This window comes from Cyanistes caeruleus, chromosome 8 (genome assembly GCF_971803275.1).
Source record: "Cyanistes caeruleus chromosome 8, bCyaCae1.hap1.1, whole genome shotgun sequence".
NCBI classification, from domain to species: domain Eukaryota; kingdom Metazoa; phylum Chordata; class Aves; order Passeriformes; family Paridae; genus Cyanistes; species Cyanistes caeruleus.
In genome coordinates this window covers 21,112,159-21,133,475 of record NC_141708.1, presented here as the reverse complement: position 1 = coordinate 21,133,475, position 21,317 = coordinate 21,112,159, and the positions used below count along the sequence as shown (strand labels likewise).

General features: G+C 42.9%; 2 protein-coding genes across 4 annotated transcripts in view; one reads left to right on the top strand and one right to left on the bottom strand.

Annotated features, from left to right (window-relative positions):
• The window catches only part of ADK (adenosine kinase), a 272,405-nt gene extending 271,751 nt beyond the window's left edge, over positions 1–654 (bottom strand). The window contains exon 1 of the mRNA XM_086901108.1: positions 512–654. Coding sequence (XP_086757234.1) covers positions 512–567 — 56 coding nt within the window. The 5' untranslated portion in view covers positions 568–654. The remainder of the gene's footprint in view (positions 1–511) is intronic.
• On the top strand, positions 260–20,767 carry AP3M1 (adaptor related protein complex 3 subunit mu 1). 3 transcript variants are annotated; one of them, XM_086901106.1, is made up of 9 exons: positions 260–490; positions 9,469–9,744; positions 10,763–10,934; positions 13,251–13,388; positions 15,342–15,427; positions 15,794–15,927; positions 16,627–16,834; positions 18,193–18,337; positions 19,648–20,767. In XM_086901106.1, the coding sequence occupies exons 2-9, from the start codon at positions 9,472–9,474 to the stop codon at positions 19,746–19,748; spliced, it is 1,257 nt and encodes a 418-aa protein (XP_086757232.1). In that variant the 5' UTR covers positions 260–490; positions 9,469–9,471; the 3' UTR covers positions 19,749–20,767. The 3 variants fall into 3 exon arrangements, with proteins under 3 accessions (XP_086757232.1, XP_086757233.1, XP_023785172.1); XM_086901107.1 differs by lacking the exon at positions 260–490 and adding an exon at positions 661–777; XM_023929404.2 differs by lacking the exon at positions 260–490 and adding an exon at positions 880–1,028.
• The last annotated feature ends 550 nt before the right edge of the window (positions 20,768–21,317 follow it).

Below are 21,317 nucleotides of genomic sequence, written 5' to 3'. Positions count from 1 at the left end.
TCATGGGCTGTTCTCAAAAGGAAGGCAGACGGAATGACAACCCCAGCTGTGTTCTAGTACGGGGGCCATCGCTGCGGGCAGCGTTCCGTTTCACCGAACCCCGTCCAGATGCTCAGCAGCTCGTTCGCACTGTCCGAACCGACCCCACGGCACAGCGCGGCCCCCGCGCCGCCCACCCGCCCCTGCCCCGGCTGCGGAGAGCCCAGTGCGGCGGCGCCCGCGGGCAGCCGCCGGGCCCGGGCAGCGGTACCGCAGCAGGAGCCGGGGCAGCGCGGCGGGACGGCCCCGCCGCCGCCTCCACGTGCGCCCGGTGCCGCGGCGGGGCCGCCCGCACCCCCTGAGCGCAGCCCGGCCGAACGCAGCCCGGCGCGGCGGAACCCTGCCGGCGGAGTCGGACCGCACGGAGGAGGCGACACGCCTCTCTCCCTCCGCCGGGGGCAGCACCAGCGACCGACCCTCCGGCACCCTCAGGGGTTGCTCGCGAAGCAGAGTACGTCCCGGCGCCCGTTACCTCAGCTGCTTCTGCTCCAGCTTGAGCTTCTTGGCTTGCGGCTCCCCCGCTGCCATCTTCGCGCTGGGCGGCGTGCGGCGCGCTCCGCTCCCCTCGGCCCGCCCGCCGGCCCCGGCCCGCCCCGCCGACCGCGCCGGCACCGCCACCGGGGGGCGGGGGCGCCGGGACGAACGTACGGCCGCGCCGGGCGCCTGACGGGGCGGGGAGCGGAGCCCGCGCCGCCCGCCGTCCCTGCCCAGCCGCGCGTTGCCGCGGCGCCGGCCCGGGTGGGTTTAGCGCCCGGGCGCCGCTCCCGGCTCCTGCCGGCCGCCGAGGCCGAGCGGTGCCGACCGGCGGTGCGGGGCGGCCGTGGCAGCGGGGCCGGCGGGAGGGAGGGGGCCGTGCTCGGCCGCTCGGCGCAGGCAGCGCCCCGGCCGCCCGCGCCTCCGCCGGGGGGCGGCCCCGCGCCGCCGCCGGGCCTCGCCGCCATCTTGGCCGCTGCCCCGGGAGCGGGACGGGCCGTGCCGGGCCGGGGGAGGTACGTGAGGCGCGGGGGGCCCGGGCCGTGAGGGAGTGGGGCGGCGCTGCCCTTGCTCGGGAGGACGGGATCCTTGCCAGGCGGGAGCCGCCCGTGCTCGGTCCCGGCCGTGCTGGTTGGTCAGAGTCGGGCAGGGGCTACATCCCCGCCAGCGGCGATACCGGGAGGCTGCCCGGCAAATCCGAGACTTTCCGTTTTATCCGCCTCCGTTTCCGTTGTTCGGTACCCATTTAAATACAAAATCATTGCCGTGATTGAATAAACCCCCGCCTTCCCCTCCCGTTCCGTTGTTCTTGGCTCTGGTGAGATGCGGAACCGCCCGGCGGACAGTGAGCAGGGTCGGGTCAGAGCCCCGTAGCGGCGGATCTGCACCGCACACGCTCCAGGATGAGGCGCAGGGATGAGGGGGATTGTGCACCGGGAGGGCATTTACTGTGCGCGTCAGGGCAGACAGCACAGGGCCTGCCGGAGGGGCGATGTGGGAGCTGCCGCTGGCGGCAGAGCCCGCAGCAAGGCCAGGCCGGGAGGGGCAGGCCGGGTGGGGAGCGGCGCCGGCTCACCTGGGTCGATCTTTAACAGCATTGCTGCAGCCATGGTGTTTCTGCTCGTGCTGTACTTGCTAGGGGCCCTGCGAGTGCGGATCTGCATAATATGTGCTGGGAATAAACCCGTTATCATCCACCAGTATGCACTGCACATCTCTCCTGCCCTGCTCAGTACCCAGCGGTAACGGAGTAGGATTGTCGCTTCTTTTCTTTTGTTTCAGTTCAAATCTGCTTCGAATTAGTGATGCACTTACCATCTTCTCAGTATGATGAATGGTTCATATCCATTAAGTGTTAATCGAACTGGAGAAATAGCGTCACTATTCAATGTAGCTTTGCTATAACCAACCAGGCAAAAAATCATACTTGAATGATGAAAATTTGTGTTCATAGCAGGCAGACTGCAGTATGGGAGAGGAAAAGGTGTTTTGCAAGAAAAGCAAAACCAAGTTCAATTAGTCTTGCAAGAGGTAAAATGATGGAAACAGTGTTTTACAAAGGAACTGACTAGGCCAACCATGAGAATGATTCTACTGTGGCAGTTGCCAGCAGGTTTGAATCATACATAGCTTCTCATTTATGTATTAAAGAAAAAAAAGAAGAGGAAATAACTGAAAGATATTTCTCTGTGAAAACTGTTTTGGGTTGCTCCAATGTTGGGAGCTAACTCAAAAACACAAGCAAACTTGTAGGGGGGAGGAAAAAAGGGACAAATAGATTTTATACTGCCTGTGTGCACAAATCTGAAAATTCTTTGCAAATGAGAAATCAGACTTGAAGAATACTCCATGCCCTCTCACGTTTGATTTTCCTGGTTTTATTCAGAAATGAAATTTTCTGTTGTGCAAGACAGCGATGCACCAGCTAAGTCCCAGTTATTCTCTCACATAAAGATCCCCTTACATGAAGAATCTTTAATAAAAACCTTGTCATGGGGATTCAGAAAAGAGAAATTGTAGTGCTTGAGGTAGAGAAATCTGAACAGTAGGAGACAAATGGTAGCTGTATTTCATGGCTTTAACAATGGCAAGAAACCAAATTAAAATTTGTTTAAAATGTTAAGTTCCTTCCTCTTATATCCCTTTAATTTTTCCCCAACTTACAGCTTCACATATAACTTAAAAAAAAATAATACAGAGAAGATAGGTTAAATCTTGTTTACGCTTATTTAATGTAATGTATGAAAGGCAGTCGTTTAACAGAAGCTTCTTAGAATAAGAGTGTTCATGAGACTCATTCATACAGGTTAAAAGAATTAGTGCTGCTTTGCTCTGTCCTCTTGAAGGAGAAGGAAGGTACAAGTATTTATATTCCTTCTTTGTGCCCTCTCCGTATGGACTGGTTGGACCAGAGTGCACGCACATTAGGAAGGGCTGACATGCACATTGTTGGCTCTGATGGAATGTTTCAGTAGTGCATGGCTCTCTGGCACTGTGCTTGTCCTTTCTGGAACCTTGAGTACCTCTTCAAAGAGAGCCTGTGAAAGAGAGTAGTGTAAAGCTGGTAGCACTGTTGCTCCAGCCTTTCAGACTTACTGGAGAACTGAATTGGGAGAGTGTGGTGGAAAACATTTTCACAAAGAGTTACTGAGCTGGGGCTTTGATATCCTATGATTGAATCCTGCTGCCTTGTCCATTCAGCGTTTCTCATGGTTTGGCTGGAATACGAGCCAAATTATCAGTGTTTTCCTGAAAATCCTATGGGCAGTAAATATGTGATGTGATACTCTATCTGTGTCCATTTGGCCCTATCTGTCTATTCAGTACTGCTTTCAGAGAGTGAATTTCTTAAGTTGTCCCTTAGTAGTCCTAAAGCTACTGATTCAGATGTAAGTTGTGTTCGAAATGTCCCATTTCCATGTAATGTTGTATTAGCAATGAATTTTTAATTACTTTGCTGTAGGTTTTTTCTTGAGAAACTCTTGATTTTCCAGCTTTTAAAGGAAAGCTTTCTATTCTTGCAGGTCCCAAAGGGAACTGCAGTTATTCAAGATCTAATATTGTTTGCTTATTCAGAATCTAATATTGTTCTGTTGACAAGAGATGGAACTCTCTTGCCAGCAGTTAGGAGATTTATGCTGGAACTAAATTCAACAGAGGCACCATGCAAGTGTATTATTGGAAAGCTCATCAAACAGTAAATGAGATGCTGCACAAATGCTCATGCAGGCTGTAATTGCTACTAGTAAAAGCACAGAGGAAGCTGCAAATTTTGTTACGGATACCAAACACTGATTTAAGACAGCTTCAGAGTATTCTCAAAGGACTACTTCCTTTTAAAAACAACTTCAGAAAGTTACTAAGAGTGTTTTAAATGAGAGCAAAGATAAATAAATATATGCTGAACATCTGGGAAGCAAAGCATTTAGTCTTTTATAGGGATGATCTTCCTGATAAAATATGTCTGAGTAGTTGCACAGACATAAGCACTTCATGGTGTTGAGTAGATATGAAATTTTCCTTGACTAACTGAGGGAGACAACAAGCAGTTCTTAAAAAAGGTTGCAAAAATGGTTTTACTTTGATGTGCCGATACCTAAGCTGTGGGCATCTTACATATAAAAAGAGTCATGACACTTGAGCAGCATCATTAAGACACACAAACAATAATAGGAGCATTTAAAAAACTGTGAAATTACAGAACATTCATGTTTTAGTATACTTTGAGACTTACAGATTAATCAGCTTGAATCACAGCTACTAATGATGTGTCAGGTTGGTCCTGCCAGTTTTACAGTATTGAAGAGCTGCCATGTTGGGTGTCTTGAAAGTGTTGTTCAGGTGTTTAATGGGACTTCTCTTTATTAGGTTTTCTTGTCTGAAAGCTAGTGAACAGGGTTGGGGAGGTCAGGAATACATTTGTAGCACATTTTGAATTTATAGGAAAAAGCTAAAGTACTGACTAGCTGATCATGGCAACTAGCTTTACAATAGAAATAGAACTGCCTATTTTAGCTTATTTCTTCAGATTAAGCATTTGATTACTTTCCATTCACTGGAAGTTCATTTCTACAATTTCTACAATTACACAGCAGAGACTCAGACAGTCTCCCCACACTAATCCTTCCACCCCTCAGAGCAGCTATGCCAAATTCAGAGTACATTGAAGCTATGGAATACTTTCCTAGTGATGATCCTATTTGGGGCTATTTTCAGTAATTACAGTACTAGCTGTAAAGGGCATTGCAGAGGTCAGTGATAAAGTCCTCACTTCGTGGTTTCAGAGCTTTGAATGGAACTCAGCTCACTGTTATGGAAAAGCAGCTGTTGACAGTATTTCTGTATTAATTACATTTCAGAGTACTTAATTGTAGCTAAGGACAAGAATGTGCAATCAGTCTTTTTTCCCATGTTCACAGCCTCTCTTGCCAGTGAGCTCCACTTTTGTCTTGTGAGCCTGCTGTGACTTTAGTCCAGATGTTTCCGTGCCAAGAACTTGAAAATCAGTAACATTGCAAATCCAGATTTAGTCAAAAGAAAAGTTAGAGACATGGGAACAGCTCATTGAAGGCGTCTTAGTTAAAATAAGTTTTTCTTCTGTATGGACTTCAGAGTCTGATAGGATGGAAATGGCTGAGAAGAATCATGTGGAATTTTGCATGTCAGAGGAAGGATAGGAAGTCCTTGCAAAGAAGCTGCAAAACTGCAGGGCTGCTTGTTGCTGCAGAGCCTGTAAGGTGCCTTGCAGTCAGGCAGTAACAGGAAAGTCTGTCAGTCTACTGAAAATAAGCTTGAACAGTTTGCTTTGGCCTAGATGCAGATAATGACCCACGTACACCTTCAGTCTGCTCTTAGGTAAGCCTAAAAGCCAAGAAATGGAAGGCACATCCTTTAGAATAGTCCTAGAAACACCTTCAGTACCTTACCTAGAATGGTTTTGTGCTGACATCTCAAAGTGGTCTCTGCTGGCACTTCTTCATGGAGAAGAATCTTGTGATTCCTGAATTCTGGTGATGTACTTTTCCTACTGTTTGTTAAAGCTTAGGAACTTTGTTTCAAGACCTTTACCTTGAAAGTGCTGCAGCTGTTAACACACTTTGCTGTTGGCCTACTGGTGTGAGGAATTTTAATGTTATTGGATTGATTTCTTATGTTCAGCATTTGTCAATCTTTTTTGCTTTTCACATCTTATGTTCTGATGAGACAAGAAAGTCAGGTACTGAGAAATTAATTCAGGGATCTCTACATGTCTGAAATGAAATCTGGCACTCAAAAACAGAGTAACAGGAATATATCTTCAGTATTTAGAGCAATGTAAGTAATTTTTGTTAAATAATAGTTTATATATCCTATATTGATATTTTTGTAGTGTTGCCAGTTCTAAGATATTCAACATGAAATCCATCTTTAATCACCTGGTGCCAATTGCTTGACAGTGTTTGGGATAAATCAAATTACTTAGTCTTGTGTATAACAGACTGATGTCCCCACTTCTATAAGAGCATCTTTATTCTAGTCAGCACTGGAAGCGTACCAAGTGAGCTGCCCCTTGACTGACAGGGTAGGGTTTGTGCCTCTGGGGCTGCCTGCTCTGCACTTAGGCTGCAAGGAGAGAGCTTCAGTTTTCCAGAGTGCTTCAAATTAGCAGCAAATTAGCATACTACTAAAACTTGTGAAGGAAGAAAGGAGTATGTGAGAGGATTTGAAGGGAAGTCTTATGCCTGAAGCAGAATATGTATCATGGGAAATTCCGTAATCCCTATCTTCCTACTTAGAAGATAGGGTAGGCAGCCAGGTGGGATTTTACTGCTCAGTTTCCGTAGGTACTACAAAGCTGTCATCTGCCAAGAGCAGTCCCCTGGATCAGTTTGCTACTCCAGTTCACTACGAGGCCACACAAGCACGCCTAGGGACACATCTGGCACCTAGGCAGCTTGGGGCAGATGAGTAAAGAAGGGCAGTGGCCAAGTGCTTCCTCTGTTTCCGGGTATCCACACCCTCCCTTGATTGCTTATCAAGCCATGGTCTAATATCCTAAGTGGAACTTAGGGCAAAAGGAAGGGCCCTGCTATTACAGTCATTTGGTGCACCAGGAGCTTGCTGTGATTGTGTGGTCTGCTGCACAGCTGCACTTGTTAAAAGCATATTGTGACAAATGCAGCCATTTCTGATCTGTAGATGAATAGAATCTGGATGAATGTTAACAGAAGAACAACTGCTGTGGCATACAAACACTGTTGCACGTCTGATAATCTTTGTCAGAGTATCACTGGAAGCTGCCTGCTGTCCAACATAGCTCCTCCAGAGCGGGCTGTGGATCAGCTCCTCTGGAAGTGGAGCCCTACCAGATTCTCAGATGCAGCTTTGTGTGCATTTAATAGGAAATGGGTCTGATATTTGTTAACAGATATGCTATTGTATCGATTTAAAAATGTACGGAGATCTATTCTAAGCTTTATAGCTGAGCACCTTTATATGTGTGGGCAGCCATGGTGTCGAACAATACTGACATTCAGTGGTTGATTATACTTGCCACCGTTGTGTGACTGTCCAGGAGATTTTGGAAGGCTTTAATGTTCAATGCTGGCTAAATTCAGAACATGTTTACTTGAACTGGATTAAAGCAATTGTGTCAAGGCTCCTTTATAAAAATGCTGTGCTCACAGTATTAAAATTGTCTGGTTTTCTTAACAAAGTAAATTAGAGATTAACTTGGTTCAGGAAAGAGATAGTAGAAACATGAAATAGCACTTTGTACCTTTGTTTCCTTTCCCACTTTTAAGCAAATTTGCAATCACAGTTTCTAGAAGAACTTCCTTTACATTCCATATTGGCTTAGATTAATATTTTTGTCCACCTTTTAACTGTTGGTCTTTTTTTGTCGGCTACCAAAGACAGCATGCTCTTGGCAGGAGGTATCTGAGACCTGGCATGGCCTCAGTGAAGATGAGCACATTGCTGTCATGCATGTGAAGGAGCAGCTGGAGTTTAGAATTTGGAAAGCTGGATCTTGGCTCTCTTCCCACATCTGCTGACTTAGGTGGAGGGAAATAGCATGCTGACAACCTTCTTGAGCTGTCCTCTCTCACTGTCTTTGATGAGCTTTGGAAGACATACTTTTGTTTTGTTAAAATCTGGAGGGCCAGACCATTTTTCATTGTTACAAGTGTATTGGTAGATGAGCTAGTACCCTGGGTAGTTTAGACTGACACACAGCAACACAAGCTCACTCTGGGTGGAGCTAAGTGCTTATTCCAGTATTATGGAATGAGATTTAGTCATACAGTGTTTGGACTCATTAAAATCTCTGTAGGACTGGGCCATATGCATCTAGATGCTTCCATGCTATCTTTACATTAGCATGCTAACATGTAAAAGCATGTTAACAGAGAAGGAGCAAATTTTATCTGCATTTTAGGACAAGATCCTGGCCAAACATGGTAAAATTATTGAAACCTATGACAGGTTTTTGGTAGGTGTGTTTGGCTTCTCTTGGACATGCAGAGTTGATGGTGGCCTTCCTGTTTCAAGGTGTGGACACCCAGTAATTGTCTGGTCTCTTTGCTGTCATGTTTGAATTCCCCAAAAGCTAACTTTAAATCCTGGATCTCCATTGCTATCATATGCCCATTTCCACCACATGCCCTATGTCAGTTCTAGCACTCTCTGGCAGTGTAATAACTTGCATTAGGAAGCTGATCTGACCAGCAGCTCCTTTTGCTGGGTCAGTTTCTGGCTGGACCATTTCCCTAATGTAGATAATTGCAGAGCCACAGACATTACTCAAATCAATACCTGAGAGGCAAAAGGGAAGGAATCCAGTGCCAGGGGCAGCTTCTTCAGCTACTGATCAATTTATGCTTGACATGGGGTAGCAGGTTAACTTCACCTTGAGAAGCCGCTATTGGGGTTGCAGTTTGGTTTGTTCTCCAAGCCCAAGTTTTAACTGGAACTTTTTATAAGAGAATCATTATGCTGCAGGTCAGCCAAAGCATTGTATCTGTCTCATGTAAAGGCTGAAGAGATAAACTGAAGTCTTCTAGAATTTGTGTCCTCTGTAGATGCAGAGATAATAGTCTATTCATTTTATCAGCTACTTAGTTCACTTACTATTGCACTGAAAGTTGAGAAATAGACTTGGAATTATTTTTTTTAATAGGCACATAAGCTTCTTGCCCCATGAATAAAATGAAGGATCAGTGGCTGAGGCATGTTATTTGTAAATCTTTAAAGAGATAAGAAAAAAGTTACATTCCTTACCTGCAGTTCATACTCCCCTTTTACATAAGTGAGTTTTTAAGTGAAAAACATTTTATGTAAACATATTTCATGTATGACAAACACATTTGAGGCAATTTTATTCATTAAATCAGATTTAAATGGCTAGTTTTGTGTACTTCTAATGAATTCCAACCCTTTACCCAAGTCCAGCTTGGCATAGATTATAAGACTAATCTGCCAGCAAGTAAAAAGCACTTTTCTAGTTCAACAGCTGAAAGCTGACAAGCTAAAGAGCTGTATCTTTAAGACAGAGCAATTCTAAGGTATGTGAGCAACTTCCAGGCCAACTGCACTGCCATAGGAAACTTTCTGTATGAGTAACTCACATCGGCAAACACGTTTGAGTGAGTGCCAGCTCATGGGAGTCAGCTTTTCTTTAAGAAATAAATTACAAATACCAGATAGGTTGAAAGCTGAAAACAAGGGTGCTTTCTTCATGCTTGCATTGTGATATACGTTAGCAACTTAATCCAGTGGCAAATATTTTTTTGGTGGAATGTTCTTCTAAATAAAGAAAATGGAATTCTGAGAAAAGCAACAAAGTAGATATTTTTCTTAAAATCTCAGTGCATGTTAATAAAGAGTAACCGTCATAAGAAAGGGAATCTGGGTTAAGAAATGTCAATCCACATACCCTTTTGTTTATTTTAACTTCTTTTAATGTGTTTCCAACAGAAAATGATCCACAGCCTGTTTCTTATAAACTGTTCTGGTGATATATTCTTGGAGAAGCACTGGAAGAGCGTTGTGAGCCAATCTGTGTGCGATTATTTCTTTGAAGCTCAGGAGAAAGCAATTGATGTTGAGAATGTGCCTCCTGTCATCTCAACTCCACACCACTACCTCATCAGCATCTATCGGGATAAAATCTTCTTTGTGTCTGTAATACAGACAGAAGTGCCACCCCTCTTCGTAATTGAATTTCTGCACCGAGTAGCAGATACTTTCCAGGTCTGTCACCATTCAATGATTGTAAAATTCAGTGTCTGAAGGGGACCTGTGGGGAAGCCAGAGATTCTTTGTCAGGAGCTATAGTGATAGGACAAGGAGAAATGAGTACAAACTGAAAGAGGGGAAATTTAAGCTAGATGGTAGGAAAAAAGTCTGTACTGTGAGGGTGGTAAAATAATGAATGGAACAGGTTGCCTGGAGAGGCTATGGATGCCCTGACTGTGGCAGTGGTCAGGGCCAGGTTGGATGGGGCTTTGAGCAACCTGATCTAGTGGGAGGTGTCATGCCCATGGCAGGGGGGTGCTGGGACCACCCCTTAACATTCTGTGATTCTGATTCTAAAACAACTTCATAGGGGTTTTTTTTGTATAAACGTCTTTAAGAGAAAGGTAATAAACCCTTCTGTCAGTGATTTCTCTGTCTGTGATTTTTAATTCAAGCACAGGTTTATAGAGTACAAAGGAAAAAGAGGTTTATTTTGTACATTCACAGGCACCAGAACCCAAATCCCACTTTGTAAATACTGGGTTTTTTTCTGTAAGCTTTTGTACTGTTCATGTTATGTAGATGGGAAGAAGGAGCATGTAGTCGGGCAGCATGCATTCTGTAGTGAGGAAAGGGCTGCAAAGAAGTCACTTCACAGCCAATTTCACAGATACTGTTTATAAAGGAAATGCTGTGAAGATTGAGCATTGCCAGAAGATAGTATCCATAAAATAAAGGAGTCTTGTAGCTGAAGTTGTGTTAATGTTCACACATGGAAAGACCTTGGTAACATAAATAGTATTACATTACATTACATTATTTCCCTGTTCCTGCTTGTATTTATTTTCAGTTCAATGATAAATATAGCATTAATAATAGGATGCCATCAGACTATAGAAACAGTCAGTTTAGGCACTAAAATGCCTTCATATATTGGAGGGTTTCTGTAAGAAAAAACCAAACAAACTTCCTTTTGCAAAGCATTCTAACAGAAATAAAAATCCTCTCTTTTGTAATCTCTGAATTTGTTTAGGATTACTTCGGTGAATGTTCTGAGACGGCAATTAAGGACAATGTAGTAATTGTGTATGAACTTCTAGAAGAAATGCTAGACAATGGCTTTCCACTGGCAACAGAATCTAACATACTGAAGGAGCTGATTAAGCCTCCCACAATTTTGCGCTCTGTTGTCAACTCCATCACAGGTATGAAAAAATGTAATTTCAGCAATGACAACTGTTTAAAAAGAAAGCCCTATCATTCCTTGTAGCTAAAAAAAAATATATATTGGTGTGAACCTGTAAGGTTACACACTGTCCTGCCACTTCTCATCAATAGGAGTTGAATAAAAACAACTGCCTCCTTATTTGCAGTTTATGCCTGGCCCCTTTGCTGTCCTTGGAGGCACTGCCTGGTTCAGCCACAGCTGCTGAAGTCCCTCAGGAAAAGCAGCTCCTAACACAGTCAGGACATACTGGAGACAGGTGCTCTGGGATTGGTACAGAGCTCACCCCAAGCCTTGAATAACTGAGGGGCACTGGAGAAGGTTAAGCATTTTGTAAGAAATCCTTATAGGAAGGTATATAATAGATACCTAATAAATCCTTGACGGGTAGGAACAGATAGCAAGAAGGGGAGCAAATAGCCTGTCCTCATCCTCCACCCTGCCCCCACCACCGAGCAGCACATGGATTCATATGGATTTGATTTCGCAACTGATTTCAGGCTGTTGTAAATGGGTCTGTCTTGCAGTGATGAAGCCAAATGTCTGTCAGCTGAGCTGGTGGAATCTGCTTGTCTGGCAAGCGGGTGCAAGGGAGGTGAGCCATGAGGTGTCACATGGGGGCAGAGAGATGCGAGACGGTCGCCTGTACATTGTATTAGAGAAGGGGAGTAGTTGGGCTGCAGGGCCACACACATAATACTCAGAGGAGCTGGTCTTTAAGGTAGTAAATATGGTTTAGTCTTTGAGTATAAATCTCATCAGTTTTAATTTCTGTTATTTGGAGTTTAGTTAGGTTTGTTAAATGTGGATTGGGATGTTAGTATTTACACTTATGAAAAATATTACATTAATGGACTAGATGGACCTCTGTAAGGAGAATTAAGACTCCTGAAGCCAAGGGTTGCAGCATCAAATCCTCTTGTTTTATCTAAAGCCTTATTAAAATTCCCTAGGAGCCTAAAGCGCCTGCCCAAGGCAGCCTGCATCTTGTCACTGTCAACAGCTGAGCGTGTGGAAACAGCAGCCTAAGAGGTCTCTTACCTACCTGGCCTGGCAGCACTGCTGCACCCTGCAAGGCTGCTGAGGGACAGACACAGCAACTGCTCCTCTTCAGAGATGCAGTGGGAGTGAGGAAATTGTTGTAACTCCTCCCTGCTGAGTTACAGCACATACAGGGGTGGACTTCAGGAAGGGTTTTTTTTTCTCAAAAAAAAGGGGTTTACTTGCTCAAAAGAATGAAATTTTCTGTTTTCTTCCTGCCAGGCTAGGGCCTGCCCAAGCAGGTTTTGTAGAAATGATACCTGCCACCAGCTTCTCAGTGAAGCTGTTCCACGTGGCAAGACACACTACCATGTTCATTGTGCTAAAGAGCACAAGTCAGCATGAGCTGTGGCCCTGTCCCAAGACCTACTTCTAGCAGAGAGAGTTGTTTCTAGTTGTTGGGATTCTGGCATCAGTCACCTAAGCCTCAGAAGTGATAAGATTTTTTTTTACCTTTTAAAGTATCATCAATTTACTTTATAACTACATAGCTCAGGAAGCCTTCTTCTCGTGCTGGGTAGTATTGAGAACCAGGAGCCAAGGGTTGGGAGCAAGGCAGGCAGGGACAGTGGCATTGTTGGTTGGGAGCCCAGAAGTTGAGGCAACAGGTCAGGGACAGAATCAGATGATAACAGGTCATGTACAGCTCAGTGCTTGCCAGTAACATCCATCAGAATGGGGCAGGTCAAGCCAGAAAGTCCAGTCTGGGCCAGGGTCTGGATCAGTTTGGCACATGGTAATGCATAGACATGGCTGTCATGTTGATGCAGGGTAGCTCATGGGTATTGAGAGGGTGAGAACCTCAGCCCAGCACCAGCTCCAAGCAAAGATTGTAGGAGCCCTCCCTAAGGCTTCTTACACATCTTTCTTGCTAATGACTCTTACCTGTTAATCAGCCCTGAAGTCATCCAGCTAAAACTCTTAGGAGAAGGAGGAAGCAGGCTTAAGGCCCTCACAGGGAACTGTCATGTCTTGAATTAGTGATGAAATCCTCCACAAGATCTAGCCCCACATCTACGCCCACTCAAGCCTCTTGCTGACTTGAGCATTGTATTTTGCTGTGGAAGATGTAGCCTGAAAGCTGTTAAGTCTGGACACATGGCTCCAGTGCCTTCATGTCACCCTACAAATTGTAGGGGTCTAGGCTATAGCCTGCAGTTCTTGGGGGCAAGCCTTGATTTGATTTTTAATTCTGGCAGTTGAAACATTTCTTTTGTAATTACTTACTGATTTTGAGTTTCTTTTCATTTTTAAGGCAGTAGTAATGTGGGAGATACACTTCCCACTGGACAGTTATCCAACATTCCTTGGCGCAGAGCGGGAGTAAAATACACGAACAATGAAGCCTATTTTGATGTCATTGAAGAAATTGATGCGATTATAGACAAATCGGGTAAGATGCCTTTAATATTTGTTTATTGAGTGTGTTTACGTGTAGCTAATGATGTTTTAGAGAGAATACAGTCCAACCTTATTTTTTTGCATATGTTTTGTATACATGCATTTATATCTTAGGTAGAAATATTCAATATAAATTATAACTTAAATGCATTTTTCAGTGTATCTTAAAATAGCAACATGCTCTGGGCTGCTTTGAGAACATCCACAAGAAGTATGTTTTTTGTTTGTCTATTGATTATCTCATAACAGGTAATAAATGGAAAAAAAAAAAGTAGTTGAAATGTGATAAGAAAATTATCTCCCATTGTTCCTGCCAACAATGTACTGTAGTCCTTGAAGGCCCTCAAGTGAGCAAGACAAAATCCTTCATTAGGTTTCTTCTGATAACAAAATAAACTTGGTGCAAAATAGTTGGACAGTATTGTTTTCCTTATATTTAAGCTGGAGCCAGATATTATGAAGCATAATAATACTCCTTTCTTTTCTGTGAATGAAACATATCATTTTCAAATACAGAAGTTTTTATTCTGAGATTTAACTTTGAGGTGGAACCTGATAACTTGTATGCCAGGAAATAGGAAAAAAATTATGCAAAAAGAATACTGCAACTGTGGGCAGGAACCTGCTGTTTTGTTCAGTATTGGGGCTAGCAGTTAGCAAGGGTGAAAACTGCAGGACACCCTTACGTGGTGGTATGGGGCAGGGAGCAAACTTCTGATTATTCATTCAGTGCTACTGTTCTAGCAGTGCCAGTGTTGGTTTGGTTCTTTACAGCACTTCAGCAAATGCTTTGGCCCCCGTTGAAGTGGATAGTCATAAATAGCTGTTGTGCAGCTCTTACTCTCCCCACCTTGAATCTAAAAGAAGGGCCCTTACAGAACATGCTGATGACTGTGTTACTGTCCCAGCTCCTTAGGATTCCCAGGAGCAGTGTGAGGGCTTAGTCTGAGAAGGTACAATCAAGACCATGGTCAACTTCTGTATATTTCAGGCCAGTGAAATAGACTGAATCGAATGCTCGGTGTGCACTGAGTGTTTAATTTCCTACTGAGGATCTGCTACAGTAGCCATAGCTATTCCTTTCTGCTCTGATCCCTTGGGGACTAGCAATGCAAGAGCCCTTCTTTATAGCCTTCACTAGGACTAAGGTAGATAAGGTTGCTCCCCTTGAATAGGGAAATTACCTTATTTCATAGGGATATGGTCGACTGCTTTAACCTGAAACAAGATCTCTTCTTTTCAAACAAAGTATAAAGCCACCATTTCTCCTTCCCCTTGCCTAGATAAGCCAGTTCCTACCTATCTTCTAAAATTACCTTTGCATGTGGAGCTAATTAATTAGTCCAGAGTCCTGCTTATACCTTTCTGTTCTGAGAGGGTATTTAATTTCCCGGGTAAAATGCTTAGTACTCCTACTTTGAGGTTTGGGGCTTTTTGCTATAGATTTATTTAAGATGAAGATGAATATTTCATTTCACTGTTAAACAACCTTTACTTGTGAAAGCCAAGATTAGCTGGAGCTTTATAGCACCAACTTACTGCATTTTAACATTGACTGTTTTGATGTGCTTCAACTTCCCTGCACCAATACACAACTTGTTAGTTTTCTGGAGACTGGGGACAGGGATGAAAGAAAAGATTCAGAGCTGGTGTGTTAGGAAATTCTTATTTGCTTATTGCTGGCAACCAGTTGAAGCACATCCAGTACAAGTCCTGTGTAACAGCTGGCACAAGTATAATTAACCAATTTGGGACAGGCTGTTTGCTCTGGCTCATGTACTTTAGCAAGCTGCCCAGGACACAGGTAACTGGAATGACCTTTCCTAGCTGGGCTTGGCATGTTGTTGAGTGTTGTGCAAATGTCATCTGTGCCCTCTAGCTGTACTTCACCACATCTGTTAGGCCTTTAATAACATTAAGTCAAGTGTCTTGTTTTTCCCTGCAGGTTCCACAGTCTTTGCAGAAATCCAAGGTGTTATTGATTCGTGTATAAAGCTCTCAGGAATGCCAGATCTTTCTCTGTCTTTCATGGTAAATTCAGCCTATATTTGGGAATCTTAATTGCTCGGGATTTATTTTTCTTAGTGATCAGAGTTAAACAACTTTAGGATAAGTATTTCATATGTTACACATATGAAAAGTAACAAGTGTTGCATTATATTGTAGAAGCTGCATTGTAGTTGCATTTAGTAGTTGGAATTGCTTTTGTCTGTACATAAAAATCCCCTCACAGGAACTGCTGTACTGGGTCAGATCAGAAATCCATCTAGCTCAGTAACACGTCTCTGATAGTGGCTACTCAGAGTCTCAGAAATGGGAATTGGGCAGAGTTCAGTAGCTAGCTCAACCTGCTAGTACTTGATGAGATTTCACGTACCATTTTGCCACTCCTTCCAGAACCCACGGCTGCTGGATGATGTCAGCTTCCACCCGTGTATTCGGTTCAAACGCTGGGAGTCTGAGAGAGTCCTTTCGTTTATTCCTCCCGATGGCAATTTCAGACTGATCTCCTACCGCGTCAGTTCCCAGAAGTACGTTTCCATTCACACACGCTCCTTCTCCAGCTACACTACCTGCTGCTTTCAACCTGAGTAACGGCACATTCCTCCTTGTTAAGGGGGAAATTTGCATTGTTGAAATGTGTGTGCTCAGGTTTTGTCTCATCTGTTGCTCTGTCCCCACTAAAAGAAAAGAACCATTTTTCAGTGACCTGCGGATACTCAGCAATAATTTTTCAGTGGAGTAAATCACACATGACAGAGATACAGGGCTGTTCAGTTCTAGTAACTGTTGTTGGTGCTAGATGTTTTATGGGTAAGTCTCTGTGTACATGGAGGACTCTGAGCTTCATGAAGAGAGTAAAGCAAAAAAAGTCCAAACTGCAGATATTTGTAAACTAATGCCTAGTCTGACTGGTGGGTCTTCTGAGATTTGAATCAGTGAGATTACTTAAAAAAAACAGACCAAAACACAACACAGATGAAGAGAGAATAGGACAAGGTATTTGGAAGAAAATAAAGAAATTATTTTTTCCTGTGATTCTCTGCTGATAGAATCGTTTCAGCAATGATGCTGAAGAGCAGAGCATCATTTAATTTATCACTTCTGAAACAAACCACTTCTCACTTGAACACCTACCAGAAATGCAAGAGGTATTTATGAGAAAGTGCTTTAATTTCTCAAGCAGAGAAATAGCCAGGATGCATTCAGCTACTGTCTTCTCTTTTCAGCTTGGTGGCAATTCCTGTATATGTGAAGCACATGATCAGCTTTAAGGAAAATACTTCTTCAGGAAGATTTGATGTTACAATTGGACCAAAACAGAATATGGGAAAAACAGTAGAAGGAGTTGTCATGACAGTTCACATGCCAAAGGCTGTACTTAACATGAACCTCACTGCTACACAAGGCAGCTATACATTTGACCCAGTTACTAAAGTAAGTATTTAATTTTTATTTATTTAAATATTGAAGATGGCATTACTACAAGTCACCCACGCTGCAGAATACTGGAACAATGTTCCACACTTGGCAGAAAACTTTGTTCAGCATACATTTATGAATTAAAAATTTACCTTTAAAATTTGCTTTTTCAAACTTAGATACACTACAGCTCTGATTTTTGACTTTGCCAGTATCCCTTTCCTTCCCATCCTCTCTTTCCACCCTGCTCTTTCACCCACTAATATCTTTCCTTAGTGGATGCAGCAGTATTTTGCTGATAGTTTTAGCCATGATATATTTTGCAATATATGCAAAATATGTAAAAACATATTTTTCTGAAGAAAATGCACTAGCCTTTAAAATGGGTAGACAGAAAAACTGGGAGCAGGAGATGAAAAAAATTTCTTCCGAAAGATCTACGTAAAGACACACAGGAAAATAAAGTGTCTGAAAAAACATGTCTTGGGCTCCTGATTCCTTGCCCTTGAGTTGGGGCTTGAGACCTGAATTTCATAAAGCTCCTGAAGCCTTTTAGTACTGAGGAGCCATTTTGCTGAAAAGCAGTTTGAGCCAAACCATTCTGCTGGCTCTAATACCCTGCTCTGAGCTTTCTGCTGCCCTTGGAATATCTCAGCAGCAATTCATTGAAATTGTTAGGGAAAGTTCTCCAAGTAGCATTTTGTTTCAAAAACAATAGACCTTGATCTTTTTAAAAGAAAAGCACCAACAAAAAAACTTAAGGTGTGCTTTTCTCTCTGCAGAAATAAATTTTACTGTGTTTTTATCAAGAGTTGGGATAACTAGGTGGATTGAAACTGCAAAATTTTTTAAAGCATAGAGAATTGAGGCTTTTCTGCATTTATGAGTTTATGATAAGAGCAAACAAATCACTTCTTATGGGTGAGTAAAGGGCCTGCTTGGTTCCACATTTTTCCAATGAATGTAAGAATCAATGGCAAACACGTGAGCCTTGAGAAAGTTAGTCTGGCTTAGACATCTCCTTTGGTCCAGTGCCTTGCTCCTACCTTCCTCATTCTTGTGTTTAAGTTTCTGTGGTCTTTGTGCTTATTACTGTCTTGGCTTCATGGATCCAGCTGACTTCAACAGACATCAGGGTCAATTATCCTTAGCAAAGGGAACACAATTTTCTCAGTGCACAGACCCACACTGACAGGGTGAATAAAATACCCCATACCTGCAGGAGCCCTCTCCCAGCCAGTGAGGTAATGCTCAGGGCTCCCAGGCTGTACCCAGGTCTGTACCCAGCCTGCAAACTAAAAGCTGCACATGAACTTGACCTCATGGATTGTTTCCTAGAATGCTACTGCTACTATTCTCTCCTTCCTGACAAGGTGCTAACATGGGATGTGGGCAAAATTACCCCTCAAAAGCTACCAAATCTGAAGGGCATAGTGAACCTGCAGTCTGGAGCCCCCAAGCCAGAGGAGAATCCAAGTTTAAACATCCAGTTTAAGATACAACAGCTTGCAATTTCAGGTGAGTAGAGGGGGGGGAGTATTACATGAAATTGATGCTGGCAGAAAAAGTTGGTGTGGAAATGAAGTGGGAAACTGTTAATCATTTAATTTGAGATGAACATCTGAAGTCAACTTGGTCCAAAATGATAAGTCTGATTTACCCAAACCTGAAAGTTACCCTTGCTGGAAGATTTCTTTGCTGGGAATTGTGAATTCACAATTGCTTTGCTCAAGAAAGACTGTGATAAGTATACAGAATAATTGAATTTTTCTTTGTTGACTGGTGCATTAAACATGCAAACATATCCTTTAGTGAAGATTGATGAATGATGATTTAGTGTGCTGCTCCCAACTTGCTTTAGCCTTGTACCACTAAAGCTCTTTCTAGTGGTCATAAAAATGCATTAATTTTGAAGAATGCTCTTCTTATTCTTTCCTTCTGGAGGTGGTTAGCTTTCCATCTTTGAAACAATCTGCAAGTGAAAGCAGAATGAAGTCTATAGCGTAGTGCAAGAGTAAATTTAAAGCAGACAAGGCCTCAGTCTTCAAACACTTAAATCAAGTGAGTTGTCCCTGTGTAAAATGCTTCTCCAATCAAGCTTTGCAGGATCAAGGCTCTAACAGTTCAAGAACTCACATTCAGAGAGGAGGTGGAGGAGGATGACTGAAGGCAGTTGATGAGAGTTGGTGGTAGTACATGTGGTACCTTTCTGGAAAGGTACCAGGCTACGGTCTTTTTGGCCCGTAGAGTTTTTGGAGTAAATAACTGTATTTCTGTTTAAGAACAGAATCCTGCAGTTTCCTCTTGAACTAGTTTAAATCTAGCAAGATAGAGCTGGTCCAGTGGCTGGACACCAAAGATAAAGGACATGTGAGAAAGCACAGAACAACCTGAAGATGTGGGTAATTAATAGCTACTGGCCTTCCTCAAGGAATAGTAGAGGGATTGCTGGTTCTTGCAATTATGACTTGGACTGAAAAGAATTCTGAAACTTGTCCTTTGCTTCATCTCCATGATTGGAAAGAATACAGTGTACAGGAGTACAGGAGCTGTGGAAGATAGACTCGGTTCTTCCATAATTCATCTCTTGGAAAGAGGTTATTGGCTTATGGAGTAGAAGAGAAACATGTTGCCCTGCCAAGACAGCTATGATTAGGTGACAAGAATGTTCTCATATGCTGCTTCAAACCAGATGAACTTGTGAAAGAAAGGAAAATGAGCTTCCTAACCAATCCTAAGGTGCTTCAAGACAGATGGATTTCTAATCAGACTGCTGTGATTCCTAGTGTTCTGCTTTTAACTTTGTACTTGTCTCTGTCTTTTTTCAGGACTGAAAGTGAATCGTCTAGACATGTATGGAGAAAAATACAAGCCTTTTAAAGGTGTCAAATATATTACAAAAGCAGGAAAATTCCAAGTCAGGACATGAGAAGATGCTAAGAGGAAATTCCCCTTAAAAAAACTTGACTGCTTAGTGACTTATGTTGGTTAGGTGCCAATTAATTAATAGACACTGATTAGTTTGGGATCAAAGCATTTGTGCACAGCAGCTCTTAGTAAGAAAGCATAGCTTAGTTTTTCTTAATATGCTTTAAAATAAGGTACTTTTTTTCTATTACACTTACACTCTTTTTTTACTGAATTGTTGTGCTGTTGAATAGTTTGATATGGGCAACCCACAAAATGTTGCAAACAGTACACTGCCAGGCAGATACCAAAGCCCTGAGGTCAAGCACATTCTGAAGGCCACTGGAGAAGTCTTCTGGTGGCATGTTTTGCTGCTGCAGCTGGCTGCAGAGAAAGCTCAGTTCTACCCACAGCCAGCTGCAAGCTGGCATTCCACAAAGCAGCACGTAATCCTTTCAGAAATAGAGAGCAGCAGTGAGAGGGGCAGGGGTCCCCCCAGGGCCTGGAACATTGCAAGTGTCACTCCTGACAAAGCTTCTGATGAAGTAAAAAATAATTTCTATGTTGTTTACAAGAAATCGCCTTTCTTAAGAAGCATTTGCCTTAATCAGCTTTCATTTCTGCCATCTGCAGATGAGCTGATAAAAATAACATCCTGCATTAAATCTGGGAGGTGATTGTTGCTTCAGTAATCCACTTTCTTTCCATTCAATCTCATCATCCCCACCATTTTTTTTAAGAATACAGTTGCAGAGAGTAAGATCTATTTTTTATGTGAAGCCTTTGCTTTGATTTAGATGTTCCACTTGTTAGAAGTGGATGCCACCAGATCTGTGCAGTGTGTACCTTCGAGCGTAGCTTTTTAGATAGCACAATAGAAGTCTTAAGTGTATTTAATGATTGTGTGCTTTAATGTTCTGAAATAAAGGGAACTCTACTGCAGATATGTCTCACCTTATGAAATGTTCATGCTTTTGTAAACAATTCGTGATGCTCTTAAGCAGGAGGCATCTGATAGACTATTAAACAATGTTTGCTACATCTTTACTGAATTTGATCACTGTGCAGCTGCTTAGAGTTTTAAAGGGCTGTTAGGAGCATGACAGGTAATATCCCTTTCATAGTTCTTATTTTTGAATGGAGGACAACTATTTACTTATAATATTTCAAAGACTCAACAGTCAGAGCAAAGCTGACTGAACTTGTTATATACCAACAAAAACATCTCTCTAAACCACTACATACTCTGGAGTAGCTATCGGGTTCCAGACCATGCATTTGGTCAGTATTAATTAAGGGTGGGATACCAGAGACCCTCTGTTTCTGTTTGGTTTACAAATTGATGAGTAGGTTCTAGCTTTGTTTCAGATGGAGAGCAGGAACCAAAGTCACTCAGTAGTCAAAATTTCACATGATGACAAAAAGTGATCCAGTCTGGAAAGAAGAGGGAAAATCCGTCTGAACCCTGGCAGCAAATCAGTAAGGAAAGAAATGAGCATACAATCTCTGTTTGTAACTTTGGTAATAATATCATTAGGGTAAACTTGGCCATAAACAACCATTTTGAATTTCTAAAATTACAGTAGATAAA